This window comes from Bombus bifarius, unplaced genomic scaffold (genome assembly GCF_011952205.1).
Source record: "Bombus bifarius isolate JDL3187 unplaced genomic scaffold, Bbif_JDL3187 scf7180000007998, whole genome shotgun sequence".
In the NCBI taxonomy this organism is placed as follows: Eukaryota; Metazoa; Arthropoda; class Insecta; order Hymenoptera; family Apidae; genus Bombus; species Bombus bifarius.
The window spans coordinates 348792-368239 of record NW_022884377.1 but is presented as its reverse complement, the minus strand read 5'-3'; the positions used below and the strand labels follow the sequence as shown (position 1 = coordinate 368239).

Genomic DNA, 19448 nt, shown 5'->3' with positions numbered 1-19448 from the left:
ACGGTAAAGCTGTTATATGGCGAGGTGGTAACTAGAGAATCGCCTATAAATGCTTTTATGATTTGAAAGTTGTACATTGAATATTTTGGAAGCTTTAAAAGTGAATCGAAAATTATTTATTTATCTTTTTTGTTTCATCCTTTTTATATAAATGACATTCAAAAATTGTAAAGTTTATGAAAGTTCGTCTTTTTTTGTTCGATATGGAAATGACAAATGGATAAAGAAGACAAATAATCATTTTGACGAAAATAAATAAGTATAGTCGAGGACAAAAATAAGTGGACAGGCAGTGGAAGTACTTATGTATTAATGAAGTTTAATCCAATTACTATCTAACTTTTCTTTATTGCATATTCTTATAGTACACGTATTAATTAGTAAATAATTGAAAATAATGTTTACATTTTTGTGTAAAGAGGAATTTAACGAAACTTCTTTGATATCATTTCCATTACCTGTCTGCTTATTTTTGTCCATAATTGTACATTTGAAAATAAAAGTATGTAGCATATGTATGTCAAGGAATTTCAAAATATTATTTTGAGAAATTGATTATTTTCAAATCATTTATTTGTCAAATATTTGATTGTTTCGAATAATAATTGAAGATGGAGTCAAGATAACAGTTTTTGGTACATGTATGAGGAATACATATATCTATCTATAAATATTCACCTTTTAAAAAATTTGATGTCAAAACATTTCATCGGATTAAGAAACATAAAAGGCAGGGGAAAAAAGGTACAAATCAGGGTATAAAAGATGGAAGTACCCAGATTTTGAAATTTATATATGAAAATTTCCCGTAAAAATAATTTAAAAAAAATTGCCGAAAGTACGTAATTTTACAGTAGCAATCTAATGCAACACAGAAAAATAGGTTTGTCCTCCTGGTTAAATCAAACAACGATATACCTATGTATATACACCAAATAAAATAACAAATATTAAGATAATTTATTTTTCAAATAATAATATGTATTTATATTATATATATAGTAATATACAATAATATTATAATAATGTAACAATAATATATACAAAATAAACGTTGCTTTAAGTTGCTTACGATCATATAATATATATCTACTTAAAGCAACATTTATTGTGATAACGTCCAATTCTGATTCGTATGTCTGTCAGTTTTGCAACTTTCGGTATGGAACAGCGTGCTAAATACTTTTTTTACATGTTTAAGGAAACCATAATGGAATACAAAAGAATTTTTCCCGATTTTGACATAGTATTCCACAGAGATCTGATAAAGAATTTGAGTATATAAAGCCTTAAAATTTTAAATGAATATTAGTCTTATATTTTTTAAATTATTTGACGTATGCTGCATCAAACATCTGTTGCAAGTACAGCAAATACCGCTAGATTCAACGTAACACATCCATTCACTATACCAGTAAATACGAACCAGCTGGGTTCTACCGTTCTACTATTTTGCGATTTCAAACTACGTCGGCCAGTCGGTCAACGGGTAAATTTTCTGCTCCCAATACTTGACTATTGGGATATGACCGATATCTTGGACTTTTAATGAAAATTATGTCATCGTTGTTCCTCTGTTTTATATTTAATTTTGTACCTTATCAATATATGTAAATTTACATAATATATCAAAAATTGATATCAATTTCACGGAATTTTAATGATATTCAACAAAAGTAGATATTTTACAAATAATGTTTTGCGAAGGTAGCAGAATGTAAATTTAAAGAAATGCAAATCTTCTATAAAAGTTACACAATTTGGCATAAATTCATTCAAACAATTTTATCAGCAAAATAATTATTGTTACTTGTGTTCAAAATTATCGTGGAACTTGGATTAAAAACAATCTCTGCAGCATCATTTACGCTTGTCCTTTAACCTCTGAGCTTGTTTTTGGGAGAGAGCTGGACTACTTAAAAATTAGATCACATCTACAACGAAATCTCATCTTACAAAAATAAAAACGTTCTATATAGCTTTCGTTACATATTTTCTTCAACACAAACTTATTAGAAATCAAATTATTATATCACTGTATTAACAAAACAACTCCAAGATAATGAAATGAAGGATACGCTCGCTAAAATATCTGAAAAGAAGAAAGAGAAATAAAACTACCCAAAAATAAATGAAAAATAATGTGTGAATGAAACTGGATTAAATTATGAGACTAACAAACATAATCATATCGAAAGTTATTTCTTCTTCAAAAGCTATAACCATCAAAAGGACACCTATAATGAAAGAAGACGAAATAATATACTTATAAAGATAAACCATTGGAACAGCGATCGAGATAGGAGATGAATAAAAAGCGAGTAAAAGGTGAATAAGTTGTTGAGTATTCTCCGCTTCGAGGAAATCGTTGAAAGTATAACAGTAGGTTTCTCAGAGTGCGCCTAAGCGCCTCGTGTCTCTTCTCCTCAATGAAGAGGATCAGTCTAAGTGTCGTTCCTCGAGTACTTCGTAGCTAGCTCCAAAGGAAAGACTCGGAGTCACAGAATTCAGCAAAACAGTGAATCATGACACGTCAAATGTTTTGTGGTAGGAAGGGGTAAATTTCCCTGTAGAGGGAATCGATGGACCAAAAGCATTTGATAAGGCTGGACAGTGTTCATTTGACTCTTCCGCCGACGAAAGGATTTTGGCTCTGATTTTGGAAAACAGTGAATACAGTGCGGTACAGAAATTTACTCGAGCGAATAAAGTTCTGATTTTAAAATAAAAAAGACAATATTTTGTGCGACAGGTGAAGATGGTTGATAACTTTTAAATATTTACGAAAGTGACATTTGCAACGAGCGTATTTTTTAAATAAATCGTCGATGAATCACATTGCTTGGAAGAAGATTTACCTGTTCAAATATATAGACTGATGGTTGCATACATGAATTTTAAATGATATCTGAAGATTTTTGGATGTTCAAGGATTTCACGAACATAACGATCTTTGTTCGAGATTGTGTAAAAGAGAATAATTTCAAAGTATGAAAGGATATTGTTATTTGCCACGTTCTTTGATTTCATCGATCCTGATCAATAAATCTGAATGGATCCCTCGTGATTGATAATGCGCAATGAATAATGTGCTTACGCGTGGAACGTTACGATTCTTCGATACTGGAACCCACGGATCGTAACATGTTGAATAACTTTAAGATTCGTAGCTGACATTAAAAGCTTGTTTTCGTATTCGTGAAAACATATATTCAATGATTCATAAAAGAGTCAAAGCCGTGTTAATTTTTCATAGCTCTAATTGGCCACAGATGATACCTCGTCGAAAAATTTTCATCTTTCTTTCCCTTGTGATATTTGTAATGCTGCCTTGTTATCAAAGTCGTGGTATGTCATAATAATTTACAGTGGCTATAAAAAATATTTGCACCTTATTGTGCATATTTGCTATAGCATTTTATATTAAATAATTAGATCCAAGTATATGAAATTTCGTACCATTTGGTAGTGCTTTCATATGACTATAACAATTTGATAGAATGAGAATAAAATGTAGAATCTGATAAAAAAATAATGGTATGTGCAAATACTTTTCGTGGCCACTTAATAATAAAAGAAAGCTACATATATATTTTTATCAATGTTCATGTATTAATGTAATGTTTATGCATCGACTTCGATGTTATTACCTATAACCATGATGGGTACTCCCCTCCATCTTCGTATGAGAATCTAATGTCATGCTATATCTAATTACATTACAATATTGTTACATTATTTTGTTAAATAATTTGGGTTCTTCAACGAACTTTATCAAATTGTAAATTCTTTTTTCTTGCAAATTATTCTTAAGAAGAAGTTTGAAACTTAATGGAAAAAGTAGTACAAGCAGATACTCTTTTTTAAAAAGGAGATAGTAGAGGAAGCAGTTGATCAGCATTCATCTAAAGAAAAGATCATACAAACGTTTTTACGATAGGGATATGCTAATAACTACAATATTTTAATTTAATAATACAGGAAAGGATAACTTTATTCTAATATCTAAGTGTTTGAAAACATAAAGATGCCTTTATTAAGCTTTTGCACGCTTTACGCACAATTTTCTTAAGTTATATAAATAATCCATCTCTTGTATCTTCCTTTATTGAGCCCCTGATATTAAACGAATCATAAAATAATACGCGTTTACTCTACAGCAGTTAATGAATAAGTTTTTTTAATGACATAATCGAAAGATGTGCCGTAGACGGAAGTGTGTCTCGTTGCTAGAGATTAGGGTTCAGTAAGCGTGAAAGAAAAGAAAAGAAGCGGTTGAAAACATGCATTTTTGACCGCTTTTAAGTCAACAATTGGAACGAAAAAAAAATGCATAATTCGTATTAGAAATTTTAATATCGTCCATAGATTAGAATATATAACATTCTAAACATAAATTCATTTTTATGTGATGTGTATATTTTAAATTTATAAATTTCATGGAAATCGTATATGGACAATGATGACGAACCATCAAATTACTAGAGAAATTACAATAATTTCAAAGATAACTAACTTGGGAAGGAGGTAAAATAAGTTTGTAATGGCAATAAACGATGCGCGTGCATACGTACGTTTCATGCAATAAATATTATTTATATTCTGAAAATAACTTCGAAAATATGCATAGAAATTTTCGTGCAGGGCGATCATTAAGTGATCCGAGTTGACCTGTTTTTGCATAATATCATAATACCTATTGCGTTTCTCGATCTTACTTAATTTATTGTCAAATATTTGTTATAGCCAGGAATAATCCAAGTACTCAGAAATTAATTAGAAATAGAGAATCGTATAAGTTACCTGAAGATAAACTTTTATTCAACTACACAAAAGATCGGAAGAAAGAAAATCTTCATATAAAACAAAATGATGAAAAATGGGATGCAATACCTATACAATACCAAAAGAAAAATGGATATATACATGAATTTCCATCTGTTAATTTTACACACAATCATACAAGAGACAACAAACTACCGTAAGAGTTTAATGCTTTTTATACTTTGCAATTTTTTGTTTTAATAAAATTACGCTAATTTGTGTAGCATTACTTCTTTTAATAAAGATATTCATATAAGGTATATTAATTTTAATTACACATACATATACAAGGTGTCCGGAAAGGTAGGGATAAAATGTATACTACGTGTTAATCAGATTAAATAGGTAGAAAAAGTTCATATCAATTTATGTCTAAAAATGCTTTATTGAACAGTTATAAGCGTTCAGAAATTTTTGTTAAGTGTTTTGACAGTTATAATAAACGCTTGAAATTTCATTCTTCTACAAGAATGCACTCTATTCGTCAAATTCTTTCGAATATTCCTGCTGTTGTAGAAATAATGGTAGATGCGCATTTATGTCTGTTTACGAGTCTGTATGACGAGTCTTAGGATACCCTCAATCATTAATATTGTCAATATGTCAAGGTTCTCATCGAAAATGCAATTTGTTAATAACCATTAATAATATTGTATTGACAGAACATACTGATCCTTTTAGTTGAGAACTTTGAAATATTGACAATCTACATATATCAATAATCTGAGAATATCCTTAAGAACAACTTTATCAGAAAGAAATTTTTGAACGCTTATGTAACTCTTCAACGAAGTACTTTCGGACATAAATTCATGTAAACTTTTTTTTAGCTACTTGATCCCATTAACACGTAGTATAAGTTCTTTTTTCTATTTTTAATAAATTTATTTATTCTTACTTATACTTATCTTCACCTTTCCGAAACCCTGTATAAAATTTTTTATACTACAAAAGAAATAATTTTTAATTATTCAGAGAATGTACATTGTTTTAGAATGTATAGTGAACAGATCTCAACGCACAAAAGATTTAAAAGAGGTGTGATACATTTGTATAACATGGTAGTGTGCGCCACTGGATGTAATCCTTTAGCTTATAAGGGATATGGATGCTACTGTGGTTTTTTAGGTTCAGGATATGTAATAGATGGAATAGATAGGTAAGTTCTCTATGCATAAATATTTGAATTCACGATGATATAAAAAGATGTAAACATAGATTTCAAATTACATTAGTTTAAATTACAATTTAATTATTTTTATAGATGTTGTAAAATGCATGATTGGTGCTATGATGCTACAGAATGTCCAACATTTTCAGAATACTTTGTACCATATTATTGGAGATGTTATCGCGGTTACAAACCAGTATGCGGTTAGTTTCGTAGAATACATTATTTTTATTTAAATAACTTACTTTTATTTGGAAGTATATTTTTCTCTATATCGTAGCTGTTGAACATGGAAATTGGGGAGGATCCGGGTCATGTGCTCAGCGATTATGTGAATGCGATCGTTCATTCGCTGAATGTTTAAAACGTTATCCGTGTCCAACAACCAAAGCTGTATGCACTTCTTCACCCTGGAGACTAGTGCAAAATCTTTTTATGATCATGTAATATTTGGTATAGAATTGTAAAATATAAATAACTGAATTGAACATTAATTCATGATTTAATAATATTGTGTTCATACCAAAGATAAGAAGCGTACTTCAATAAGTATTGTAACATTTATTATGAAAGGTACAAATTTTTCTGTAATATCAGAAATCAACAAGACAATATATTAAGTTGTCTCAAAAGTTTCTTTCGTTCTATATAGAAATAATAGAAGTACAATATTTTTTGTTTTATATTATTTTATTGAATTATGTATGATCTACTTTGCAGTAATAGAACAAATTTCGTAGTAGTAGAACAAAATGGATCATACATAATTCAATATAATAATATAAAACAAAAAATGTTGTGCATCTATTATTTCCTTACAAAACGAAAGGAATTTTTGGGACAACCTAATACATCGAAACAGTCTTTCATTTTATCCCTATTATTTTATTAAAGCAGTAAGTATTCATTAAAATGTAAAAAAGGCATACAAATAATTTGTGTACATAGTATATGATATTATATATTCTGCAATAAAATCTTATTTACAGTAGATATATTCTCCTTTTTATTTTAGTTATTTACAACATATTTATACCTCCGGTTAAATGTACAACTCTGTTTTTATATTTTTTTGAGATATCTTTTTCAATCTATAAGTAGAAAAAGAAAATTAATAAATAAATATACGCTAACAGATGAAATTTATTAACAAAAATTATTGCAGATACCTCTACTTGTAGTTCTTTTGTTCTCTGTATAAGAAGTTGAAGAAGAGGTCGAACAGTAGTAACTTCTTGTGCACACTTTTCTCGTTTCTCTCTCACAGATTTTTGTAAAGCTATCATTTTATCAACTAAACTTAATTTTTGTTTTAATGATGAAGTTAAGACATCTACATATCTATAAAAAGAAATAAACTTTTAATTTCTTTAAAATAATATATAAATATAATGTTATTATTATAAAATATTATTATAAATTATTATAAAATATTATTTGGTTTACCTCGCAGAATGTTTTATGTTATGCAAGTGCTGAACTTTAGTATCCAAAATTTCAGATAAGACAACTTGAACGTTATCTAACATATTCTGATTATTTTCTAATGTAGAATTTTGTACAATACAAGACGAATCTTGTAATTGACTGAAGCTTAAGAAATTTATACTATCGTCACCTTTGAATTCATATAAACGTAATTTAAGAAATGCTTCCAGCTATAAGAAAATAATTTGTTATAGAAAATAAATTTTAATCATCACTGAAAGCATTATGTTTGTAACTAGAAAAGATAAAAACATATATACCTCAAACAACTGGTTAATAAAATCATTTCTAGTAGATGGATTATCAAGGACTGTGTACGCTTCAGTATCAGTAGCAATTCCACCTTCATGACCAGCTGCTTCTACGACTATACCAGATTCTTCTAAAGAAATATTATAATCAATATCTCCAAGTACAGCTTCTTCTACATTTCCATCACCCCAATCAATTTCACCCCCAGCTTCTAAATTAACATCGCCGAAATTTATGCCGCCATTTATATCAATTTCTCCAAAATCAATTCCCTAAATTAATGACAATAATATTTAGAAAAATTTTCCAAGTTATTTGTAACATTTTACAATGATTCACATACAACATTATCAATATCTTCGACTTTCTTCTTCTCCAGATCATCATTATCTAAGCTTATATTTAAAGGTGGTTCACTAACTGATAATGGAGCTTCGCCATAGATCCATTCATATGTAGTAGTATTTCCTTTATCTAATTAATTTATAATATTTTTAGCATAATATATGTATGACACTTTTTAAAAAATGTTTTTATTAATTTAGCATACCAACTATGTATTGTATCATAGGAACACAACCATCATCATACTGTCTACCAAGAGTATAATTAACAAAACCACAATAGAATTCTACAACTTTTTCTAATGACTTAATCTTTTTAGCAATTTTTTCATAAATTTCTGGAAGTTCTTTTACTTTTTCAGATAATTCCTGTTTAATTTGTTTTCCAGGAATACCTAGCTGCTTACAAAGTGAGTTAAATTCCGACCTAGCTGCATTTTCTGATTTTTTATGGTCTGCCTCTCTTTTTTCAAAGTCCTGGTAAAAATAGGTTATATTATTTAAAAAAATATAATAATATACAATGTACGTGTAATAAATACCTACAGCTTGTATTTGTTCCAATTTCTGAATTTGTTTTTTAATACTTGGAATTTCATAATTAACATTTCTTATAAGTATCTGAGAAACTTCTGCAAGATATAAATTGTCTTTTTCATATAATCGTAATATTTCTTGCCAATCTTTCATTCTTTGTGAGCCATACCTGCCAAATACATTTTTTGTATCAGCTTCAGTTTCTTTCAATATTTCTACTATTTTCAAACAATGAAAATAATTTATATCTGAAAGAATAAAAATTAAATAATAAATGTAAATTGAATTGTGAACAGAATAAAATGTAAAATATTTATGTAGCATACATGAACCAGATAGTAATTTTGCAATTTCCTCATGAACAGGCATATCTTGTATTGCATTGTTAATTTTTTCTCTGATAGTTAAAACTTTTACATGCCAGTCCTTAGAGCAATGTCTTCTGTTTATTAACCATTCTAATAATTTTCCAATATTAATATCAATAGGAATATCCTGTTCCTAAACAAGATATAACATCAATTATAATTTAAATTATATTAAATATTACACATACTGCAAATAAGAAAGTTATTATATAAAATTATGTAAACATTAATAAATAAACTATCACATTAGAGATATTATTAGTAAATGTAATATATTTTTAATCATAAATTAATTCTATAAAGTATATGACATATAGAAATATATTCTATAAAATCTATAAAATTAAAAATTATAAGCCTTATTGTGATAAAAAATACAAGGAAATACTATTATTATACTTGCATTAAATAAATACAATATTTTTTTGTTAAAAAATAACTATTGATTATATATTCATACATTTAATGAAATAAATCGTTTTTAATAACTTATAAAAATAGATATTGAATCGGATACGTGAAAATTCAAAAATTTACCTCCATAATATAAAACTTTAATAGTTTTACTGAAATTTGTTTACGTCTCTTTCTTGGTTATGACAGCTGTTACTCTGCTTGTGTCGTGTCAGCATATTAAAGTGATTGTAACAGTAAGGTTATTTTGCCGGCTGTCTAAAAGACACGTATTTCCGTGAAAACGGAATTTAAATTGATTGCTACATATTAGTATTATTGTGTGTATGTAGGAATACATATTCCACATATTCTAATTGCAGATTGATAAAAATCAGCTATAGATATACTATATTTTACGCTTTTAAATGCTAAAATTATTTTTTTATAAATTAGTTAAAAAAGATAATGCATTAATTCTTCGGATACGAGGATATGCGATTTTATTTTATATGAATCCTAAGTTATGTAAAGCAAAGAGTATATATAGGAGAAATCAGAAAGTAAAGTTTATACATATTTTTCTGTTAATTGTACAAAATGCAAATTTGAGATATTCTTTATTTGTCAATCAATACATTAAGTACAATTGTAACAAGTTATATTAATATTTCAGTAAGATGGGAAAAGTAATCGTAAAAAGTAACACATTCATACGTAAATGTTCTAGTTTATTGTTACACATTCACAGTAAGAAAAATGTATTTTTCATGACAGTGTTACACTGTCAATGCCAAAGTACAGTTATAACTTAAAAATTTATCATTAAAAGGGACAGTCCAATTGATTCCACATTCCCCTTATAGCTCATAATAGAGCAGGTACTTGTTAAAATGTTCTAGGTTTTATATAACTTAATTTAAATTATACACACATGAACGCGCATACACAACATCCTCATACTCCAGGAAACCACATGTTTCTGCTGCTAAATTATTTCGTATCTTTGGAGTTGTACTTTTCAGTCCAAAATAGGTATGGACACAACAAACAACTGGCCAAAGTTAACATGGCACCATAATTGGTAGAATTTGTGAAACATTAAATATGATGGTGTCCCACATTACTCTGACGGATTAGTTATTGTATTGCGAACAAAGAATGTATTATTATTTGCAGATGCACTAATGAATGTTTTAACGCTTTCTTTCTGTGAAAAAGGTCCTTAATACATACACCTGCCCCACAGATATGATCAAAATTGTAAGTGTTTCCATAACGGACCATAAGAGCACACGATTATTCAAATCTTCTGCACGTTTACGACCTTGCGCTTCTCTTAATCGATGATGTGTTTGATAGTCTAAAATACTATTCAAATGCTTATGTACTTCTTCGGCCGAAGACTCCATCTAAAACAAAATATTTATATGACGTTTATTTTGATCTTACAAACATTTTATTTTATATTTTACATATAATATAAAAATAATTAATATATATATTACCTGTGTCATAACAGTTACATGCTCCCCAACTGGTAATTGATCTCCCACTCTGAAATCCATGTAAACAAGTTTGTGTGAAAATGTTGAGAATTCATTGCTAAAACAGGCTTTATATGCTCCTGACATTGATGCTGTAAATTGATATGAATCAAACTGTGTTTTTATTTGTTTATAAATGATTTCTGTATTCGGTGCTTCTAAAATTACATCAACATCATATTGTCCACCTGTCACAACCTAAAAAACATTTATTTGATTGAAACCACATCATTTTTATAACCTATAAAAGAATTCTTCGGAGAACATGTTAAATTTTAGTGTCAATATTGCAAAGTTGCAATATGTTTGTGTTTCAATGACAAGTTGGTAATGATTACAAAATTAAATGTGGCTGACATTATTGCGTCGAAATAAACTACATATATTGCTTGTAAATTTTATTTTAATAACTACACATTACCAAAAGAAGTATCTTACTAAATAATAAATAATCTATGTACCTGGAATTCGAGCATTGCTGTTGTGTTCTGTTTGATCTCTTCGTAGAAACATTGTTTCGCATTGTCAGGTAGTTCGAAGGATAGTTCGACACCACCAGTACGTAATATGGTACCAAACAACGAGACAAGCAGCAAACAAATTGACCAGTAGTTCATTCTTCGTTAGTTTAGTGTCTTTTATAAATTATTCACATTTAAGTTCGGAAAAGATTTTAAGATACACTATTCAATTAACTGATCAAGGACCCGGCCAATATTTTAACCAAACAAGCTATTTTAACGTGGCCGGATATTACTTGTGTTAATACGACAGGAGCGCCGCTGAAACGGAATTAACTGCGGCGACGTCCAATTCGAAAAATGTTCAAATTCTTTTTAGATTACATAAAACATCTTTTAAGAAATTTAAATTAAACTTTCTGAGTAAATTTCAATTGAAAATTGAAATTAATTAAAAGTTACAATTAAAAAAAGATTTAGTGAAAAATTTGATCATACATATATAAAATATTTTATTGATTTAAAAAAATACATACGTAAAAAATGTTACTTTTTATTATAATTTTTTGACCTGTTCACGTCATTTAAAAGATATATATTTTGATTATGAAACTATATCTCCTGTACCTTTTACTAACTCGTTTATATATCATTATTACAAGGATCCATAAATTAATGAATGTCGATGATTAATGTATAGGGTATGGGTACATAAGTTTTGTCACGTTTTTTTCACAGTATTAATAAATACACGTGCTTATGACTTAGAAGAATATTAAATAGTTTCCTCTACGTGTATTGCATGATTCTAGAAACCGGAAGTTGTTTCAAAGTGTCAATTTCTCAATACTTCTTCCTCTTTTGGAATAGACGAATAATGTTTAAATAACAATATATTGCAACTCCAATCAACATTTATTCACATTAAGAAATTTAAACGTATAAATTTTTAAGTCTAGTCTTAGAAAGTTTTAGTTTTGAATAATTGTTTTTGGGTGCGATCAAATTTTGTTACATAGATGAAATATTTTACATGTATATATTTTCATACATAACTTATTTCCATGTATGCAATTAGAACATAGAATGATTTGCAGGTCTTGTGTATACTCCCTATCAGATAGAAAAGACTTTAATACTGCAAGGAAACACGTGTATGTGTAAAGTAGCATTTGCGTGAGGCGCCCTAAGGCCCCGCCTCCCATTCTAATATAGTCTTCTCGTCTGTCATGTTACTTATTCATGGAAGTCTGTTGCAGAACAAATCACGTGTATCGAAGGGCAAGGAGGGCGTACAAAAGAGGGGCAGAGCAGTATAAAGATTCTTTTCATTATAAAAGGAAATCAAGCGTGAAAGGATGTGAAAAAATATATGTCACCCCAAAAATTATTTCAAGCAAGTACAATAGACTGTAAAATTAAAAATATACAAAATAGGTTGCATGAAAGAATTACAAGAACTACTATAAAAAAAAGAAAAATCCCTTGAAACATTAACATTTAGTTTGTAATAATTAAATATTTAACTGTAATTGTTAAAGCTATGTCTGAAATAGATCTGATATTTTCGAGACAGAAAAATGAAATTGCGATTACGTAGATTATATTGTGTAGTAAGCGGACAGTGTAGTGTATACTTGTGTAATGTAATACCATATATATATATATACATACATATGTATACGTCCTATCATATAATCTAGACTCCTTGCTGGCACGGCAATAACAGTCACGAATTTTTTTATAATTCCGCATAGCATGCTTGAATGATCTTTAACGATATCTGCAAGCAGTCTTAAATTTGATGTGTTACTATGTAGATCACAAAATCAATGTGAGTTTAATCAAAGTTAAAATGTACCGGAGGTTTTCATATAGTATTTCTGAAAATGATGAAAATAATTTCTGAAAATAATAAAGAAATGCTAACTAACATTTGGAAACTAAAATACGTAATAGGCAAAATTGATATGTATTGATATTTTGAAACACAGATATTCTTAGGATTATATTCTTAATATATTTCTATTAAAAAGTGATTATTATATGTATATATATCGATGTCTCCGTATACTCCGCATCGATTACGTGTACCACCGCTACAAATAGTCATGATTTTACATGCATATGTAATTAATTAAGTGATATTTGCATATATAATTACTTATTATTTCACATATAATTGAACGTATACGTTTCTAACGATTTAACTATATTTATTGTCTTTACTATACTTATTTATAAATAGTATTCAAAAAACAAATTTTTATAAAAAATCTTGGAGCACCTGCTCTATGTCGTACACATACACGGTTCGTGAATATGTAATGACCACGTTCCGTTTGAGACTGTGTATATAAGTACATACACTATCCGTCAAAAGTTTCTGCATGTGTAAAGGACAATTAGAATTTTAGAACTTGCATTTCATTCGCATTTAACAATTTCAGTATGTGCAAAGATATTAATATCACGTATTATTTGTAACTCGCATATAGATTTAGAATAATAAGGTTTAGATAATGTAGGTTAGAAATTAGAGGTGTAGTATTAGAAATTAGGAATTATGTATATACATATGTATATAATATGGCGTTACAAGGTGTGTTATATGTTTGCATACACAAAAATGCATACATAATAATAATAATAAATGTATACACAAAATTGTATATAAAATAAAAGTGTCAATTGCAAGTAATGTGTGCAAAATTGAAGAATCCTTTATCAGTAACATATGTATTCAACTTTTGAGCGATAGTGTATATACACACGTATTCGTGTATACACGAAGAGTCAGGTTCGAAATACGAACAACATGAGGGGTTTCTCCACTACGATTAACTTCATAGGAGTGGGGGAAGAAGCACACGATCGCATCAAGCTCGCACCATGAGTTTTCGAACGACAACGGTAGGAGGCAGGTCTCTTGTACACCTCTCTCGTCTCTTACTAGTATTATTTTTATCGAGAAATTTTTCTTTTGCACAGTTACAAGAAATTTATACGTGAAAACAATTTTTGTGTTTCTACCGTGAAAAACTGATAAAAAGTAACGCGCGTGAGAGAAAGAACACTGGAGTTTTATTGGAGTTCAAGACAGAAGATGATGATCTGGTTTAACATAGGTCGGTGACTTGAAAAATTTTCAGGCTAGCCGTCTATAAAGTAAGTCCTTTCAGATAAAGCGAATAATCTTCACTGGAACGTCTATGTGTAGAACATATACAGTGGAAAAATATACAGAGTGTGCATAATATCTATATAAAAATATATAAAATATATAAAACAAAGTATTGGTTATAATACTTGGTGGATGAAACAAATCTCTATTTAATCCGATTATGAATTTTTAAAATTCAATCTTACTCTTATTTTGTCAAAGAAGATTCTTAATGTTTTAAGGAAAATTGAACGGAAAATGATGCATACCTTTAACAACTTTTCCATAGTTTGTTTTCTGAAATATTATCCAACGTTGGAAATATACAGTTGGATAAAACATTAAACTCAGGAACTAGGTTCTACTTCTGTAGTTACATTCATAAAAACATGATATTGCATAGAAATCTGCAGTTTAGTGATTTCTATTCTATTGGTCTTTTTTGAGTTTATTTACATGTGATTACTCAAGACAAGTAATTGTTTTTTCTACATATATCTTAATATTTAAAATAGTATTGTAGAAGAAATATTGAAAGAATTGGTTGTTGGTTTTCACGAGTTAGTACTCTTCTGATCTCTGAAATTCGTGCATTGTTTTAGCTACAATTGAATTGGTGTCACAAAGAAGCATTTTACCCACTGAATATTTCTTTGAATGTACCCGTAAGGCAATAAACGAAAGACTTTATGCCAGTATTTTGAAATATTCTGCCCAACAGCAAAATTCTTCCAGTTTATACACAAGTAATAATTATTGAAATAAAATATTAGAAATATTATTTATCGTATTTATGTTTTCGATACTCATTAAATTTATTGCTAAATTCATTATTTATTTATTTTTTATTCTACTGGTATTAATTTTTTATGTTAAAATGATACATAGTATTGAAAAAGTTTAAGAAATATTGCGATATTTTCCCGTCGTTGTGTAGTATTATTTTTGTTATCAAATTACACTTTCGGACGCAATCGATATAGGATCAGTGTCTCTACGTTATATCGTGCGATATGTTTTGGAAGTTTAGAATGTAGGTTGGTGGCTTTTAACAATTAATTAATATTTAGGGTACAAACTGTAAATAATTTCGCAAAAGCATTTTGCAGAAGTATTGTGCAAAATGAAAGTAAGAAATATTTTAAAAGGTTTATGTACATAGTATATTTGTATAAAATGGAAAAATTAAAGAATCGGTTCCATTTTAACATTTTTAAAAACATTCATTTTAAATATTGAATGGTTATGAATGGTTATTGATAAATTATTCTGTAAATTATTAAAATACATTTTCTGCACTTTCATATTAAAAATCAATAGTAATATTTACATAAGTTTGAAGATCGAACTAATTACGATACTTATTGTAATTTAAATAATTATTGTATATGTAATTTGTTGGCTAATGTTCATTTTAGATTGTTCGGTTAATTCTTACTAGAAAATTTATTTTAAAAAGGTTGCATATACAGAGTGATTCTAGATGAAAAAATAAATCGAATGTATACATAGAATAAAATTTTTTTATTTGAGACTTCGTCTTCGAGAAAGTCTAGTTTGGAAATTTATTTAGTATATATGAATTTGTGTAATTACCAATCGGGTGGGAGTAATCAATCAGCAGAAGGACATTTTACATACGAAAATAAGTGAAAAATGTACAATAAAATCTTTCCATTTAAAGCTTCGTTTCCAAAAAAATTTGAATTTGAACGATGTTTAGTTAAGAATAGACCTGGAATTTTCAAATCTTGTTTTTTTAAAGATGAAGCCTCCTATGAACAAATTTTGTACTACATTCTTTACTTATTTTCGTACGTAGAATAACCTCTTGTCGATTATTCGTTCCTGCCCAATCCGCAATTACCCATATTGAAATATGTATATTTTACAAATTTCAAACTCGATTTTCGCAAAAGCGAAGTTTATTTAAATGTTCTTTCTAAAAATTTTACATTAATTTATGTCCATGTTTCATGTACTAAGATAGTTAAGATAACATGTACCCATATAACATTAGTAAATTTATAATCATATATTTGTTTCGTTTCATCTTACAATTATATTTCAATCATTATGCTGATTTTACGTCCTTTTTTATGATTTCTCTGCCAATTTCCATGATTAATCAATGGTAGCGATGTTGGGTTATGCACGAATTGCGAGTGCTGTAATGTAACGAACGTTAAATATAGTCGAATATAGCAAATAAACGAAGCAAGGTTGACGGACGCGATGCTGAAATACTCGGTTTATTAATAAATTTCTTCCAATGTTTTCAATGTATACACATACTTGGATATGCATCTAAATGTAAAAACTACAGTGACAGTATACTATCTAATTTTATACTTAACACATTGAATGCCACGGGGATCACCGGTGACCTACGCGCCAAGTAGAAATACATAATTTAGTAGAAATACATAATTTGAACAAATGTTAATAGTTATAAATCTGTTATCATTAACATCGCTACTACAATGGTGTGATGAAATTAATGCAGTATAAAACACATAAAAATAGTTTTATTTATACATGAAATATAATCTATTATGTGTGCATATTGCGATGTGTCGTATTGAAACACTCCAAACAAAGAAAGTGTGAACTAGCACGGTCTTCACAATATGTCACGACTTTTTTTACTACAGCTTTTTGTAGTTGTCCTCCTTAGCGTTTTTTAGTTTTTTTCATAACATATTTTGCAAAATCGTCGCACAGTTCTAGCCTTTCCCGACATTGCCTTTAATTCATGACGTGGTTTTCTTAGCAAGCTTTCATATGGAGAAATGGAAACCTCAATTTCGTTATCATGATATTTTGTTCACGATTTTTCCGTGTTTTGCCTTAATGAGCAATAACCCTAAGGAACGTTTCGACTTGAAAAATGTCTGATGGCAATTAAGGGCCTTGACAGTAAAGTAAAAGATACTAAAGTAAGGTCCGAATAAGTATGACCGAAGGATGGATTATGGTTTGGAACAATTATTTAGCAACGCGAAGAAACAATATGAGATAATTGATAAACGAAAAAAATAAGTGATCGCACGAAATCGCACTTTAGCGCCACGGGGGTCACCGGTGACCTCAGTGAGATAAATCCATTGTAACATATTTCTTATAGGTAATATTTGAACATTGTATGTATCGTATATTAAAAAATTCATCGTGACGCCACGGGCAATCCCTGAAAAACTAGCGTGGCATTCAACGTGTTAAACATTAATTTCTTTACTCAATTATTTCATATCCATCGGTTATTATAATAAATGAACGAAATGTTTATACAATTGTTTTTTGTGATTAATATATATTAATTAATATAATATGTTTATGAGTCGTAAACGATAATTATAGTTTCAAACAAATATTTAATAGAAATTATAAAAATCTAAAAATTTATGAAGTGAAACTTGGATAAATTATAAATAAATTATTATAAAAAAATATTAGAATAATTACATTAAAAAAGTCGTTCGTTTTATTCTTGTTATCATATTTGTATTTTCTGTTGTTATTATCTAATTTCCAAGCAATGGAGTAAGTATTTACAGAAAATTCTATTAAGCTGATAGAAAAGCTATCATTTACTTTGCATTCAGGTAATGATATACAGAATGCTACGAAACAGACGCCTAAGATTTTGTGAATTTATAGCAAAATTAATCTAGAAAATATATCAGTGATTAATTATCGATAGGTAATTGTTTATCTTTATTTAATACATACAGATATGAAAAGAGTTGCAATACATAAAGGATAATCTAATATCAGATTGTTTCATAATAAATGCTATTTTCGGTAATACTTATTTTACGGCATTAATAGCGTAATTTGTTTTAGTTAGAATACAAATTTTTATTTATAGTAAGAATCATCTGTATCCATACATTTATTATTTCGGAGCAGTTCAGCTAAGTATGTATTCAAAAGGAAAAATGATCTGGAAACTGTATATTGTACTTAGAAAAAAGTAAAAAATATATATATAGTTGCTTTGCAAATATTATCAAATCAATAAAGGTAGTAATGGATCTTGGTGCCTTAGAATTGATAAAATCGATGCTTTTTAAGCAAAACAATATACAAATAATTTGTTTATTAGAAAAGTGGCATGTTTATTATGCAACAAGCTAATACATTTATCCATTCAACTCGTAACTTACTTTACCATATAACCATGAAACGTTCGTAACAGTACTACAAATTCTCCAAAATTGTAACCAAGAAACATGAACACCAGCCATGCCAGGGAGGGGAAATACATTGTGAAATAAATTTACCGTAAGTTATAAAAGTGCGTGCTTATGGTGTTCATGCGGTTATGGTCTTATATACCAGCCTATACCTTAGTACGTTCGCACGTGAACGGAACGTTATACACGTTGTTCAATCGATCTCTTACCATCCACGTCGGATAAACTCTACTTTTCACCGTCGCGACATTTGCAACTAGACAGGTCAACGTCCTGACGTATAATTGAGAGAATCTCTTCTTTAATAATTAGCGGGCAATCCACAGCCAATGTAGATTGGAAAAAACGTGCATTTGTAACGCTTCGTTGACGACTTTTATTCTAGCCAGACTAATTTACCGCGATACACGATGCGCGTGGTATCGTTGTATAAATGGTTGTATACAAGGTCCGACCAAATAACAAGTAACAGCAGGAACGATGTGATTCCTTATGTAAAAATAAGAAAAAACAATAGAATAAAATTCTTTTAATTTTCGGTGTAGTTTTCGAAAGAATCACGTTTAAAAATTTATCAAGTATACTTGAACATGGTTAATTTCGGATTGGACAGGATTAATAATAAATCGAAAATAAATCGAAAATAAATCGAAAATATAGAATAAGATTTTCCTGTTTAAGGCTTCATTTTCAAGAAAATG

At 28.7% G+C, this 19448-nt stretch overlaps 4 protein-coding genes across 8 annotated transcripts in view; 2 read left to right on the top strand and 2 right to left on the bottom strand.

Moving 5' to 3' along the window:
* The first annotated feature begins 2199 nt into the window (after positions 1-2199).
* LOC117206208 lies at positions 2200-6465 on the top strand. The gene is made up of 5 exons (XM_033445337.1): positions 2200-3348; positions 4747-4981; positions 5819-5983; positions 6089-6198; positions 6276-6465. The coding sequence occupies exons 1-5, from the start codon at positions 3216-3218 to the stop codon at positions 6440-6442; spliced, it is 810 nt and encodes a 269-aa protein (XP_033301228.1). The 5' UTR covers positions 2200-3215; the 3' UTR covers positions 6443-6465.
* Positions 6466-6930: 465 nt separating this feature from the next.
* On the bottom strand, positions 6931-9669 carry LOC117206206 (CDK5 regulatory subunit-associated protein 3). Of its 2 annotated transcripts, XM_033445335.1 has the most exons (9): positions 9522-9669; positions 8943-9117; positions 8626-8864; positions 8286-8556; positions 8079-8209; positions 7744-8007; positions 7442-7653; positions 7165-7336; positions 6931-7086 (listed from the first exon to the last, which is right to left on the bottom strand). In XM_033445335.1, the coding sequence occupies exons 1-9, from the start codon at positions 9525-9527 to the stop codon at positions 7015-7017; spliced, it is 1542 nt and encodes a 513-aa protein (XP_033301226.1). In that variant the 5' UTR covers positions 9528-9669; the 3' UTR covers positions 6931-7014. The 2 variants fall into 2 exon arrangements, with proteins under 2 accessions (XP_033301226.1, XP_033301227.1); XM_033445336.1 differs by lacking the exons at positions 8943-9117; positions 9522-9669 and having other exon boundaries at positions 8626-8711; positions 8786-8841.
* Positions 9670-10087: 418 nt separating this feature from the next.
* On the bottom strand, positions 10088-11724 carry LOC117206209 (transmembrane emp24 domain-containing protein 7-like). The gene is made up of 3 exons (XM_033445338.1): positions 11386-11724; positions 10886-11122; positions 10088-10789 (listed from the first exon to the last, which is right to left on the bottom strand). The coding sequence occupies exons 1-3, from the start codon at positions 11539-11541 to the stop codon at positions 10574-10576; spliced, it is 609 nt and encodes a 202-aa protein (XP_033301229.1). The 5' UTR covers positions 11542-11724; the 3' UTR covers positions 10088-10573.
* Positions 11725-14286: 2562 nt separating this feature from the next.
* Positions 14287-19448, top strand: part of LOC117206217 — a 105337-nt gene continuing 100175 nt past the window's right edge. For all 4 annotated transcript variants that reach the window (XM_033445349.1, XM_033445353.1, XM_033445351.1 and 1 more), the window contains exon 1: positions 14287-14553. The gene's annotated coding sequence lies outside the window, so the exon portion shown is untranslated. The remainder of the gene's footprint in view (positions 14554-19448) is intronic.